Below are 15098 nucleotides of genomic sequence, written 5' to 3' on the forward strand. Positions count from 1 at the left end.
GGACACAATTCCTTCAACAAGGCCCACCTAATGTCTCTCTCCCTAAGCTTTCAAGCATATGAGCCTATGAGGGGTAATCTTATTCAAACCACTGTAGATGCTGACACTTGTTGGGAGTGCTGGGCAGAGGAGGTTTTTTTATGGCTTTTTGTTTTTGTCACCAGCCATGTGTCCCGAAAAGCTAAGGGAAAATACCCAGTTACTCCCTCTGAATGCTTGGATGATAGTAGAAGCCTAAGACATAGTCCCGAGTTGGGTTTTCTGGCAGTTGACCCTGTCAGCACACATGAGCAGTGTTGGTGGCAGGACAGAGCCTCAGGGAGTTGTGTCAGTGCGGGAAGCCTGGAAAGACCTTGGCAAGCCTGTATTAGGACAGATTGGAACGTCTGCCTGTTCAGAAGTGTGAGCCATACGGAGCACATCACACCTGTGCGACACAATCTGTACTAGCTGCCCACTGTTTCCAAAACAGTGATTTTTCTGGTTTAGGTTGAATTATGCTTTTTATATGCTGATGCCTGGCTATTGGTCAGAAAAATACAATAGTGAGCACGTGGTCCTGGGCTTAGCTGACCTCCTGGAGGTGAGCAGCAAGCTCGGCTGGTTTTGCTTTCCAGAGGGCCAAACATTAGGCATTTCCTCCAGCATTCTAAGCAACCTTTTATGGCTTCGGTTTTTCCTAATTTCCCAGTGTGCATCGGCTTCTGCTTAGTTGCCTCTGGCTAGAGAGAATCTGGGACAGTGACCAGCATGGAGTAGGCATTTGGGTGGTATTTATGTAATTATTTCCTCTCATAGACTAGGGGAATAACTTTACAATGCTCTGATGCCAGATCTCTCCTTTCTTTCCCTTTGAATTTAGATTCACCTGATGGCAACTGATAAGCCAGTTTACGTTTGACATTTGCATGTTACAATGTTGCTTTCTCTGCCTTTTCTACGTTTGGATTTCCCCGTTCTGCATTTTCCATGTTTGCTGGTTCTTCCTTTTTCTCCTTTTGCATACTTTTACCGTTTGGAAGACATTTCCCTTAAATCTCTGAGTATGACGCTGACAGCAGCGATCCAATGGCTGAGAAGAAGGGTGTGGAAGGTGTGGTTTCCAGGGAGCAAGTTACGGATTTCTAAAATAGGGTGTTTCATAGCTTCTCCTCAAGTCTCGTATGTCATTCTGAAATACTCAACTGGGCAGGTTAACTCATCACAGAGATGAGTTTATATGCTCCCCACTACTTGTTGATGGTCGGTTTCTCCATACACCTGCTTGTTAATGGGAGGAGCCCGGTGCCACTGGCAGGGTTAATACTTGTTAGCAGTGTGAGAGGAGGTAGTGGTGGATGACAAGGATGAGCCTGCTTAGTAAAGGGAAGTGGTTCTTAGCCTCTGCTCACATTTGGTTGGATAATTGCAAGTTAGTGCAGGGTGCCATGTAAATCAGAAAGATTAGATTATGGTAATATTGACAGTTGGGTAGTGTAATGAGAATTTCTATTTTATGGTTTTTAAAAAAATTTTAACTAACGGTCCTTGAATTTTAATCTATGTGTATTTTTGTCTCTCCTAATTTAGGATTATAACTGGGTAACTAGTCTTTCTTGTAAACGCCTTAGATAAAAATTAGCAAGGATTGGTACAGATTAAGTATAAGAGGGCTGCTGTTCTCGACAGCTCCATCCCCCTGGCCTGGAATTTGGCCAATCTCTATAGCTTTGAGTACAGTTTGTCACAGAGCCTGGGAATAGCCACAGATGGAGTGTGTTCGGGGTTTAGCTTCATTTTAGGTGATTGGATGTCTAATTCCTTGGAGTCTGTTGTTTCAGCCCCCTCCAACACCTGGATGGTGGTACTGGATCCTATGAAGCCCGGGGGACCCTTCGAAGTGATGGCACAACAGACTTTGGGGGCTATGAATCTCACCCTAAAGGTTCACGATGTCTTATTTGGAGATGTCTGGCTGTGCAGTGGGCAGAGTAACATGCAGATGACTGTGTTACAGGTAATTTGGAGACAGTAAATGTCGACGATAATGGAGAGGAGGGGAAAGAAGGAAAAATAGTGACAAGGAAAAGGAAGGCTGTTTCTGTCTACTAATTCTTATCATGTGTAAGATCTAATCTGAGTGCTTTCATATTAAAGAATTTCATTTAGAAACCTGAAGAAGTAAGCTGTGGATTAAATTGGTAGTTATTGGTTGGCACTAATTGTGCTTATATACTCAGTTTTCTCTTTGAAGAGATTGAAGGTCACTGCTATCCCTAGGTCTGCCCTCCAAACTAATTGCCTGTTCTAGTTGATTTATCTCTTCTTGCCTTTCTCGACTATCTTTGTTTTTGAGAAATATTTAAGTTTGAGGTGTAGGAATCTGTACAGCCAAGCTATGTTTTCCTTTCAGTTCTCTCTTTGATAAAAGTATAAACTAGATGGAGAGATGATTTAGTGGTTAAGAGCACTGACTGTTCTTCAAGAAGACCTTGCTTCAGTTCCCCTCCAGCACCTACATGCCAGCTCACAACTGTCTGTAACTCCTGTTTCAGCAAATCCAACAGATACACATGCAGGCAAAACACCAATGCACATAAAATAAAACAAATCATTAAAAAATATAAGCTTGAGTACTTTTATATACTTTAAAACTTTTATGTATGTATTTATTTATTTTTGAGGCAGGGTTTCTTTGTGTAGCCCTGGCTGTCCTGGAACTAGCTCTGTAGACCAGCCCGGCCTCGAACTCACAGAGATCCACCTGCCTTTGCCTCCCAAGTGCTGGGATTAAAGGCGTGCGCCACCACCGCCCAGCCAGTGTTTATTCTTTATAGTTTCATTGTTCCTTTTTAAAGAAAACGTATTGCTAAACAACGCTATTCAAAAGACTGACATACCTACTCCATTTTACCCATGATTACTAAATCAAAAATCTAACTTCTTGTATATAAATTTTTCTAATCAGTATTTTGTGAACTCTTACGTCCTGCCTTAATTAAATGTATGAAAGTATTTTGAATGGAAATACCTATTAAGCTGAACTTGGCCTGGACCTTGTTGGCATGTTTGAATGGACACAGAGGTGAGGTTTTATCCTAATAGAAGGCATGGTTTTGTGCAGAAGTGGAATTGCTGTTAAGTCATTAGGGAAGGCAGTGCTTTCCATCATGCTTTAATTGTACTTCTGTGTTTTCACAGAAAGGCATGGACCAGATCTGTTTGTATCTATATAGTAACTTTCTCAATAGCAGACTATGCCAAGGGATCCCATCCCATTTTCTGTCAAGCTAAATCAGATCTTGATTGCTAAGTGTAAACACATTTTTTTTTTCTGCCTGGAATTTTCTCTTGAGCATCTTCTGAATTAACTCAGGGCTGAGAGCTCTGAGGCAGAGGGGGGCAGAGATGAGGATTCTATCTGAAACATATATGTGTTAATTCTCTCTCTCCCTCTCCCTCTCTCTCTCTCTCTCTCTCTCTCTCTCTCTCTCTCTCTCTCTCTCTCTCTCTCTCCTCTCTCTTCCCCTCTCTCTCCCCCCCCTCTTTCTCTCTTTCAATGGTGCACTTAATTTGCAAGGCAGCATTTTAGGTGCGATAATACCAAAAGCCACATCTTCCAGTCTCTTAACAGTTTGCAGAAGCTTGTTTTTGATAGGAAGGGTGCATTACATGGCTCCCCTGTATGCTTTTGCTCCTTTCTCTGTACAGATTCCCAGTGCACACAAGCACAGGGTCTGCCTCTCTTCCCTCCATGTGCCTTTTTGAGGAGGTAAGATTCTCACTATAACCTACCCCTCTTCACATTCAAAGAAGGAAATGGCAGATTGTATGCCCATCTTGTTAGGGTAAAAAGGAATTTTAAAGCTGAATGTTATTTATAACACCGAGTGAGATGTTTATAAATGGAGAAAAGTCTAAATGTTCATCTGTCACCTCAGGGTAGGTCTTAAGACTCAGATATTTCTAGTGAGGCTCAGGAAAAGATGGCCAGTATCAGACAAGAAGCCCAAATTTTCAATCACTTGGCACGCCCCTCTTTCTTATTTACATATAGAGAAATTAAATATACAGAAGAGAGGGATGGGACCACATTCCAATAGGAGACTCTTAGCAGTCTGGTGGATGGCTTATATACAGTCATTACCTCAACCTTGGGAATGATACTGTAGAAGTGAAAACAAGGTTCTAAATCTCCAAATTCTTCTATGTCAGTTACTAGATGTCTGTCTGCCACATGTGTGAGTGTGGGCATGTACACATGTCTACATTTGCACACGGTCACATACACACTCACACACATGTCTTGTTCCCCCTCTCAGACCCCATGCTTAGAGCCTCGGAGGGAAATAGATTCTTGACGTATCTTCATTAATTCAAGAATGTGGTATAAAGGTTACAAAATGAACACTGGTGAGCAGCTGCTTTGATGGGGACTGGTCTGGTCCCTGGAGAGACAGCGGTGCTCTCCCTCAGCCCAGGCAGCGGTAATGACTTCAAATACCTTGGTATTCATTTACATCCTCATTTAAATACTTGGTAGGGAAATAATTACACAGAGATGTTTGATGAGATGAAGTCTCATCTCAGCAGATGGAGTAAAGCTTCCCTTTCATCAGCGGGGAAACCGAGTGTCATTTAAATGAAAATCTTCCTGAAATCTCTTTATTCCTAAATTTGCTGCCAATATCCCAGAGGAAATGCTTCCATCAAAAAGGCAGTGGGATTGAGAAAGGGGGCCAATTTCAGACGTAATTGTCACCAGGTATAGCAGGAATTTTCCCCATCCCCATTTATGTCAACACCCGGCTTTCCAGTTCTGGCAAATGCGAGAAAAGATGGAAGCCTTCCAGCTAATGTTTTGGATCGAGTTCCACGGTCTGGTAACAATACAGGAGGATGCCAGGCCCCTGACTCCACTGCCCTGGCACTACTCAGGCAGACTCAGCAATGGGGCTGAGAGACAAGTAGCATGTTCTCCCACCCTGCTTCCCCAAGCTGGCGTCCCATTGCTGTGAGCTGCTTGCGTTCCCAGGCAGTGCGGAAGCTAGTGTGGGTGGAGAGAATGAAAGCAGCTTCATCCACTGTTTCCATGGAAGCAACATACGATGCTTCGTGCTCAGTGCAGAACTGAATTTCAAAGGAGGTGACTTTTTACAGGTACTTACTGCTGAAAAATAATTTCCTTGCCAAAGTACACTGTGAGCGCATCAACTTGTTTCTCTTTGCCAACTATTTTCCATTAATCCTGCTAGCTAAGATCTTGAAGACAGATCAGGACTTCCATGGCATTTTCCTGAGACCCTGTGTAATGTCTGCCCTGAGTATAGAGACCCCGACAGGCTGGAGTTGCTGCCACCCAGGAGGCACATCAGGCTGTGGCTCCCACAGTGACCCAAGAGCGATTTCCTTTGCATCTACTTATGCTGTTGGCCGCAGCCAGCACAGTGGTCAACCCAGAGGTTCTTCTAGGGGCAGCACTTTTCAGTGAGATGCCGTGGGGGCGCCCCGGCGGCGGCGTTAGCCTTTCGCTTCTCCTGGACCGTGGGCTGCAAGGCCAGCTGTGTTCTCTGCGGTGGGTGGGAGGGAAAGCGAAGCAGCTGCTGTATCTGTGGCTGTGGCTGTGGGCCAATGCAAAGTACCCTGGCCTCTGTGCCTTGCTGTGGCAGCCGGACTCAGCTGGGGAGCCTGTTCCCTGAGGCGAGTGGTTACTGGCCTTCCTGATGATCCTGTTGGTCCTTTGTTTTGGGAGAAGCTGGACTGCTCTGGGGGATGGAGAGAACTCAAGAGCAGACACGTACACAAGTACAAAAGCAAACCAAGATACTGCCCATCCTTTCTTTCTAACATAGAGGAAACAACAGCAAAACCTGTAATGGCTGGTTTTGTGTGTCAACTTGACATAAGCTGGAGTCTTCAGAGGAAGGAGCCGCAGCTGAGGAAATGTCTCCTTGAGATGCAGCTGTAAGGCATTTCTCATTTTGTGATCAGTGGGGGAGGACCCAGCCCACGGTGGGTGGTGCCATCCCTGGGCTGCTGGTCCTGGGTTCTATAAGAACTTGCTTTTTGGCCATTGTGTTTCATCACAGCAATAGAAACCCTAAGGCAAAACCCAAAACAATAACCCAACAACAGTGCAAGAGACCAAGGTGGAAGGAAATAGGGTGCTCCTAAGATGTAGAGGAATGAGGCTTAACAGGCCTAACGAGTAAACCACTCAACATGGTACGGACAGCTTGCCCAGAATAACACCAGATCACTGTGCCATGAGGGTTTGCGAAGTGGTTTGGGGAAATGCGGTATCTTTGGGTAGACACATTGCTTTTTTTAAGTTCCTTGGGACTCTCCTGAACCTTCCCCTGGGCAGCGCTTTTCAGATTCCCTCTCTTGCCAGCCTTTTCCTTGGTGACTACTCCCCAGGACCAAGATGAGAATAGCCTAGTTTCCACAGTCATTTCTCACGTGTGTTTCTCGGTAATCTGGTTTTTTTTATATATGGTATATAGATTACATAAGTCATGGTCTCTGTTGTCTCCACAGGCACTCCCTAAACACCATTGTTAAAAGAAATTAATTCAGATGCTTTGTGTTGTCAGATGCCAGTTACCAGAGGGAACAAGCGTTTAGTTTCAAATTAGAGTAATCTACGGGATGGGAGGTGTAGATTGGTGATAGGTTTAGCTGGCTTGCACTAGGCTCTAGGTCCAGCCCCCAGAACCATGGGTGGAAAACATAATGATATAATCTGTAGTGTTCTTTAGCCTCATCCCTACACAGCTCTTCTTGTCCAGTGTAGACTTACTGTGGAGGATTTCAGGTTTCATTGATAGTGAACTGTCTCCTGAAACATGAATCATCATGGTCTCTGTTGGTCAGAATGGATGCGGTGTTTTTGGTCCAGCCCATCAGTGATTTGGTTATTTATCTAGTCTCAGTATATCCAAGTGTCAGGAGGAGCTCAGAGGACTGGAAGAAGTGTTTACTGAGAAGCTGCAAGCCAGTTTGCCATCTGCCAGGTTAACTGACTCTCTGATCTTTCTAGGTCTTCAACGCCTCGAAGGAGTTCTCTGATGCTGCTGCCTACCAGTCTGTGCGCATCTTCTCTGTCTCCCTCGTCCAGGCAGAGGAGGAGCTGGAGGACCTTGATAATGTTGACCTGTCATGGTCCAAGCCCACTGCAGGTATGTGAGTGCTTCAACCTGCACATCTCTAGGGAATGGGTTAGTGGCTTAAGCAGAACCCCCAGTTTGGTTCTGCCTGTTGTTACAGAACTAGCCTTTTATTTCTACTGGGATTCCATCCCATTCCTGGTGATCATGGTTTCATGTTTCTTCTCAAGTATCTGCCCTGAGTCTTCCCTGGTGTTCAGGAAAGGGTATCTTTTACTTTAGGACAGTACTGATGCTGTTCAACATGAGGCGGGTCAGCGTCTTCCTCCGTCATGGTAACTCTCCCTATCCCCCACCGCATGCCTGTGTCTGGGGACAGCTTACCTTTCAGAGTGACTGGGTCTGCTCCAGCCAGCTTCCTCCAGAGCCTTCTTTCATCAGGTTTTATCCTGCCCCTTCTCTCCATTCAACACAGAGTCCTTATTTCATACCTCTGTCTCCTCGGCCACAAGCTCTGCACTAGTCCAAGGACACAGAGTATAACAGACAGGGTTTAGCCTTGTTCTTTATTCTCACAAAATAAAACAAAGCCAAAGGCAACCAGCATCCTTCTCATGAAGCTGCATCACTTTCTGTTGCTTTATACTTTCTATAGTGTCTTTTGTTTTCATTCTTTTCACTGCCTTGACATGTTTCACTCTTGTTTTGTTTTGTTTTTTTCGAGACAGGGTTTCTCTGTGGAGCCCTGGCTATCCTTGAACTCCCTTTGTAGACAAGCCTGGCCTCGAACTCCAAGATTCCCTTACCTGCCTCTGCCTCCCGAGTGCTGGGACTAAAGGTGTGGGCCACCATTGCCCAGCAACACTGCTCATTCTTTAGTCCTCCCATTTGGTTCTTCTACCTCAACAATTTGTTCACCTCAAGGTTACTTCTCTCATTATGAACTCAGTGACCTCTGCAACACTGGGCACTGTTGCCCCCTGAGCTTAGCTTCTGCATGTTCCTAACCTGTGTGGTAATTCTTCTTTCTAACACCCCCTCCCCATTCACTGCTTCTTTAATCCTTTCTTTCAAATGTGGTCTCCGTGTTCTTTCTAGGCCCTTTCTCTCTTACTGTGTATATGCGTTATCTCAGAGACATTATCTGTTCCTTCCTTTTCAGGTATTAGTATATTCACCAAACCCCTGAGTGCCCGCTATATGCTAGGCACTGTTTTAAGTGCTTTGGGTATTATCGGTGAATGGCACAGGTAAAAACACCTGACCTCATGTGCCTGTAGTCTACTGTGAAAAATTACAGGCATCCAGTAATTAGTAAATTACATACTATCTGGTGCTTAGGGGCTGTGGAGATGACTCAGTGGGTAAGAGAGCTTCTTTATATGCCTGACAACCTGAGTTTGATCCCTTAGGACCCAACATGGTGGAAGGGTGTAACTGGCCCTGTCCCCGCCACCCCCCACACCTCCAGTTAATAAACAATTGTTATAAAAATGCTAAGTGTGGGGTGCTATCTATTCTCACAGTATTGGGATTCTGTTGTTGAGAGAATTTTAGAACTGAGTGGATTCCTGTGATGTTTGGATGAATCCTTTGCTCAAAGGGCTCTTGGTATATGTTATCCAAAGCCCAGGTTTGGATGGTATATGATACCTCAGATCTCAAGACAGAAGAGATTCGGATATCATGGGTCACGTATGATGGGGGAGACAAAATAAACGAATCAACTCTACCAGAAAAGGGAGCAGACAAGGAAGTGGGGTTGGAATGTAGTAGTGTTTGCAATCAGAAACTGAGCTAAGTGGCATCTCCGTAGCAACCTGAAGGAGACAATGCAGCCCTCAGGGGTGGGTGAGAAGGGAAGGGTGGGCCAGGTCTCTCTTAGATTTACAATTTCTCCCTTTTTCTCTTCCCACATCCCTCTGACTGCATTGCAGAAAATTTGATCTGATTTGGGAGAGAGAGAGGGAGGGAGGGAGGGAGGGAGGGAGGGAGGGAGGGAGGGAGGGAGGGAGGGAGGGAGGGAGGGAGGGAGAGAATGAGAATAGGTTTGGCATGGGCTTTTGAAACCTCAAAGTCCACTCCTTGGAACTCACAGAGATCCACCTGCCTCTGCCTCCTGAGTGCTGGGATTAAAGGTGTGTGCCACCACTGCCCAGCCAAGGCTACATCTCCTAATCTTTGTCAAACAGTTCAGCTAACTGATGACTAAAAATTCAGATAGACACTCCTGTGGGGGCCAATGTCATTTAGACCACTATAGAGGGAAACACAGAGAATTATTGCAGGAAGTGACTTGGCGGGGTTGCACAGAGAGGGGAGGAAGTCGGTCCAAACCAGGCTTTAAAAAATATACTTCATTTTATGCTCATTGGTGTTTTGCCTGCATGTATGTCTGTGTGAGGGTGTCAGAAGTCCTGGAACTTGAGTTACAGACAGGAGTGAGCAACCATGTGGGCTCTGGGAATTGAACCTGGGTCCTCTAGAAGATCAGCTAGTGCTCTTAACTGCTGAGCCACCTCTGCAGCCCCTAAACCAGGCTTTTAAAAAATGAACTTATTACGAACTCATTTGATATTTTTTCTTTGTTGTTAACTCTGCCTAAGACTTCTTTGTACCTCTTACCACACTGCATTTTGTCATTTTATTTAGCTAATCACTCGACACATTCAGTAAGCTTTAGAGATTAGGAGATGTTCTTTGCAGCTCTTTCATTGCTGCTGTGTCTCAACTGTTGGGTAGCTCCTGGCACATAGTAGGTACTCGATCAATTCTAACTCATCTGAAATTGATTTGATTTTCTGCTTTTGCACCATCGGTTGTTGGGTTTGAGTCCTTTACAGCACTGAACCAGCGCCTCATCTATGGTAGCTTTTCCTAAGTACTGATTGAATCAATCCTGCTGCTGTGTGTGTTTTGGACGCCCCCCCCCCATCAGCTTCCTCTACTATGGAGCTCACATATCCCAGCTTCTGTTGGCTACTGCGCAGTAGGAACAGAAAAACCAGATTTGACTGGTGGCAGAGCAAAGCTGGTAATGGCTTCTGTGCCTCCTTTTTCTGCTGGGTTTCTCGGCACTTATGTGGCAATATCTTGGGATTGGTCATAAAAATCACCCAGAAAAAAAAATACAGCTCATCTCTTCCCTACTGGCTGCCTGCTTTACATGAATGGCTGGACAAGAGGAACGGCAGGCAAGGGCTGGAAAAGGGACCTGATGGGTTTTTGGACCACTTACCTTCTGAGGAAGAGGAATATTCCTGGATTCCAAGGTGCCTGAGAGTCTAGGGTACCTCGAAACTCTGATTGCATAAATGTAACACAGTTGTTTCCTTTGCCTTCATGGCAGCCTGAGAGCTCTGTTTCCTTGTTGTGGGAAAAGACATTTTGAGCAATTGAAAAAACCAAAGAAACTGAAGTGCAATCAAGAGAAACAAACTGTGGTTGTTACTGTAGGTCTGCCCCCCTACCCCCTTCGCCATGGTTCATCCTTGACTGAATGCTGTCTCTGCCCCACATCTTACCCTGCTTCTGAAAGTCTAAGAAAGGAGCCCGGGGCTGGCTCATGGCCACTGCTCTCACCTTGACTGATCTAACAGCTCCAGCTTGTATTCCTTTGCTTTTCTCATGCCTTTCCCTGTAACTCTTTCTCTGCACAGGAAACTTGGGCCATGGAAATTTCACGTACATGTCAGCAGTATGCTGGCTCTTTGGCCGTTACCTGTATGATACTCTGCAGTATCCCATTGGGCTGGTCTCCTCCAGTTGGGGTGGGACACCCATTGAAGTCTGGTCATCTAGAAGGACACTGAAAGCCTGTGGAGTCCCTAATACAAGGGACGAGAGAGTTCTTCAGCCCGAGATAAAGCCCGTGAGGAATGAGTGTAAGAGTGAGGGGTCCTTGTGTCCTTTGGGGAGGTAAGTGTACACTGAATGTCCACATTTGTCCTGAGTGTGTAGAGTTTATCCATGCACAGGCCACATGCTGTTGCCGTGAGCACTGTAGCCATCTGGGTACATGTCAAGAGGGGATTCTGAGCATTTAACCCAGTAACGACACTGGCTCAGTCCTTGCTGACAGCTTAAATAGGGAGGGTACTGTACACGCACTAGTTCATCTAGTTCTTGAAAGTGCCTCCCAAATGTCTATACCGCTGATGTTCCACGGTTAAAGACGTGGGGTCCCACAGAGGATCAATAACTAGCTCGTGGATAGGGCTAATAAGTAGGCTAATCTGGCCCCAGTGCCTGGGCGCCTCCTGACCACGGTGCTCTCATGCTCAAGAGTAAACAGCCAGACAGGAGAGAATGTCTAAATATGTACTTAAAAATATTGTAGTATGCAGAGTATGAAAGCTTGCTTGGGAAAAGTTGGGTGGGAAGAATATTGGGGGAGAGAAAGAATGAGTTAGTTAAAAACAAAACACAGCACAACCGAAACTGTATGCAAGTGGAGATCAATGGTTTGCACCCCACTTTTGTGGGCACTGTCTCATTCTGTCTAGGAAGGGAAGGGGGGGTGTTGGGGAGGAGGAGAGCTTTCTCTTAGTACAGTTTGGATATTTGGATATAGGCTTGCCTGGGTGTAAGTGGGGTGGAGACATTAAGTGTGGACAGAAAGAATGGCCTTTAGTAGAGTAGGAGGGAGAGTCTTATCTACTCGGGTTTAAAAAAGCCAGGTCCTTCAGATCTCTGAGGAGCGGGAGTGAAAACGCAAACGGTGTGGAAAAATGGGCATTCTCAAATAGAGCGACTGCAAAGTCAAATGCACAGAGAAATTTGGGACCATATCCAAAGTTTAAAAATTATATTCTTTTTGACTCAGTAATGCCATTGCAGGGAGTTTGTCTTGTAAAAAAGAATTAAGCATGTACACATTGGTTTAGCTATATGGAAGATAATCATGGCATTGCTCACAAAAGGGAGACACTTAAGCTAGTCTAAGCATCTGTCTCCTGAGTAGCAGTTAGCTGAATTTATTGCCTGTCAATCACCCCTCCCTCTCACCTCAATGGCTCTATCTGGAAACTGGCACGGCTCACTGTGGACTCACACAAAACTGACTCAGAAGAGCCTGGAGGTAAAATTCCAAGATGGTTCCCATATTTTCAAGTGACATGCAATGGACTGGATTCCTCTGTGCTGTTTTCACCTGAGAGTTGTCCAAGTGAACGTGGGTAGGCTGACTGTCTTGTGATCTGGTGGCCTTGGTCATCTTTCTGATTTCAGGTTTGTTCCACTGCCTTCTGTGACTAGACCTGTAACACACTCTGTCCTCTGGAATGCCATGATCCATCCACTGTGCAACATGACTTTGAAAGGGGTGGTATGGTACCAGGGTGAGCTTGCCTTTCTCCATGTGCCAATTAGCTTTTGCAGGGTAACAAAGTGCCCCAAGAAGTTAATGGCTTCAAAGCCCAGTGACTTTATGCTTTTATTTAGCTCTCTCTTCTCTGGGTTAGCAGAGTGGTTCTCCTGTCTGTGATGCTTCAGCTAGTTTTGTCTGGGGTCTCTTATTTGTCCTTGCCTACCTGCTAAGTTATCTGGTGGCCAGAGGACCTAGGCTGGCCTGTCTGTCATAACCATTGACTGGGGACTGTATGCTGGGCCTTGAGATTCTCAGGTGACCTGTCCTTCAGCAGGCTGGCTCACACTTATATTTCATTTCCATTATGGTCCCAGAGTCCCAGGAACATAGAGAGAGCCACGCCCAAAGCTGAGGCTCTTTTGAAGTTTCTGCTTGCATCTTGCTTGCTGATACCTCTGGCAAAGCAAGTGACGATACCAGTCTTGAGAGTTCCAAGGCCACTACCTCAGGGCATGGAGGTAGGGAGGAGAAGAATGTAGGGCATTTAAAAAATCTACACCAAATTTTGGTGACTTTTTTTTTTTAGGGGAGAACAATGCGAATTATAACAGGGACCTGTACTCATGCATGTTCCCTGCACTCATTGATGACTGGCGCCAGACCTTCCATTATGGCTCCCAGGGGCAGACAGAGCGTTTCTTCCCGTTTGGGTTTGTGCAGGTATGTGTTCAGAGGAAGTCCGTTCATGAACATGTGTGCAGTGTGTGGAAGGTGTGTGCTATGCAGATCTCTGTCCAGGAATTGGCATCCCCACTTTTGTTTTCACAGTGTGTGCTAACTCCAAGCTGTATATAGCCCTTAATTCATGTGAATTTACTAGATGATTAACATTTAAAGATGTCAATAAACAACTAGTATTTCTTATTATAAAAGCATTCCAGTTTTACTGGAGAAACTTTAAAAGAAGAAACAAGCACCCAAACAAAAACCAAACAAAAAAATCCCAACTACCACCACCATAAAGCTAAAATGATTGAGACGTCAAGAAAAAAAAGCATACTTCTGTTTTTGTATAGTTTTTGATTCTCTTCATAGAATATTATAAGCATTTTCATGCCAATAGGCAATATTCTTCAACATAACTTGGCATGATTACAGGCTATTCTGAAATATGGATACTTTGGAAGATATTTAAACGAGTTCTCAATGGGCAGGTACTGAGTGGTTTCTCTTATTTTGCTTTTACAAACTGTGTTATTTTCCTGAAAGCAGATTTCTTGTAGCTTAATTACTACCCTAGGATAAATTCCCAGAAATGAAACAGCTGGGTCAAAAGATATGCCCCCAAAGACTTTGTCCACATTCCCATTTCTTGTTAAAATTATGACTTTGTGTAAATGTGTACCTTTAGCAACTATGTGTGAGAGTGTGGACTGTCCCATGCTGCGTGTTTCCTCTCCTGGTAAGGCTGACTCTGCTGCCTCACTAGGCCTCCTTACAAACTGATCAATCAACCAACCATGCTCACTTCCCCGTCTTCCTGATTTGCTGTTATCCTGTAGACATTTAGAATTTACCATAGTCTCTGACTTCCAAGCATCACACACACTCCTCGTTTGAAATAATTTTTCTTTTTTACATGTTCCTAGTTGGTTCTCAGCCTGGATTTTAGGAAACTATTTGTGACTATTTAGAGTCTGGGCTAGATGCCCTTTTCCTAGATAATGCATTTCTACTAAGAAATCGCTTACACTCTTGTTTTTTTTTACATGTGGTTGTATGGATGGCTATGTTTTTGGGGTCAGTTTTGTGTTTCTAGTATGTAGTTGATTGACACTCTTTAAATAATGGCTTACAACACAAAATGAAAACATTGTCACGAGAAGAAGCCACGTTTTCTGTTAGAGGAAGCTAGTCAGAAATACTCTGCCTTCACCCTTAGATAAAAGGAATAAACATGTGGGTCAAGTTGATCAAAAGTGTGTTCTCAACCTATCTAAATGCCTAGACTTTTTAGCGGAGTGGTAGTTCTGGCTTTTATGAACTAGGAAATCACACGATTAAGTTCTCTGAAAAGAAGGTCCAGTCATCAGTGGAATGGCCGCTGTCTCGGTTCAGATGTCACCCTGTGAACCATAGATACTTTCTTCTCACTGCCCTTCCGTCTCTGGTGCCTTGTCTTCTTTTGCCATACCTTCCTTGAGAAGACGTTTGTCTCTGTGTGTTTGTGTTGTGGTGTGTGTTTCTGTGTATTCCACACTGTGCATACAGAAGTCAGAGGACAAGTGACAGTCCTCACTTTGTACTCTAAGACAGGGTCCTGATGCCTATACACCAGGTGAGTGGGTCTGCAAGCTTCTGGGGGCTTTATTGTCTCTGCTTCCTCTCTTGTTGTGGAAATGCTGGAGTTACAGATGTTTGCTGCTGAGCCTGACTTTCTGCGGGCTATGCAGGTTCTGTGGATCTGAAGACTTTACCCCCACAGCCGCTTCCCCAGCCCCCAAACACTGTTTTTGAGAAAAGGTTTTTATTAACTTCCTTTCACCTAACATGGCTTACTGATTGTTTTCTTTTTTATGTTCGTACCCGGTTCTGTATTACTATTTCTCTCTCAGCCTGTGAACTTGGTTGTTCGAAGGTGACTCTAATTCAAATGAAAATACGCACGGGGCATTCATAAACGTGGCATCTGATCTTTTCTC

The 15098-nt window shown here is 44.8% G+C and overlaps 1 protein-coding gene across 2 annotated transcripts in view; it reads left to right on the top strand.

Moving 5' to 3' along the window:
- Siae (sialic acid acetylesterase) overlaps positions 1-15098 on the top strand; it is a 43656-nt gene that overhangs the window by 9121 nt on the left and 19437 nt on the right. For both annotated transcript variants that reach the window (XM_013112941.3, XM_005069236.4), the window contains exons 3-7: positions 1821-1996; positions 7022-7160; positions 10748-11006; positions 12318-12427; positions 12983-13116. In XM_013112941.3, coding sequence (XP_012968395.1) covers positions 1821-1996; positions 7022-7160; positions 10748-11006; positions 12318-12427; positions 12983-13116 — 818 coding nt within the window. The remainder of the gene's footprint in view (positions 1-1820; positions 1997-7021; positions 7161-10747; positions 11007-12317; positions 12428-12982; positions 13117-15098) is intronic.

This window comes from Mesocricetus auratus, unplaced genomic scaffold (assembly GCF_017639785.1).
Source record: "Mesocricetus auratus isolate SY011 unplaced genomic scaffold, BCM_Maur_2.0 Super-Scaffold_100022, whole genome shotgun sequence".
Classification (NCBI taxonomy): Eukaryota; Metazoa; Chordata; class Mammalia; order Rodentia; family Cricetidae; genus Mesocricetus; species Mesocricetus auratus.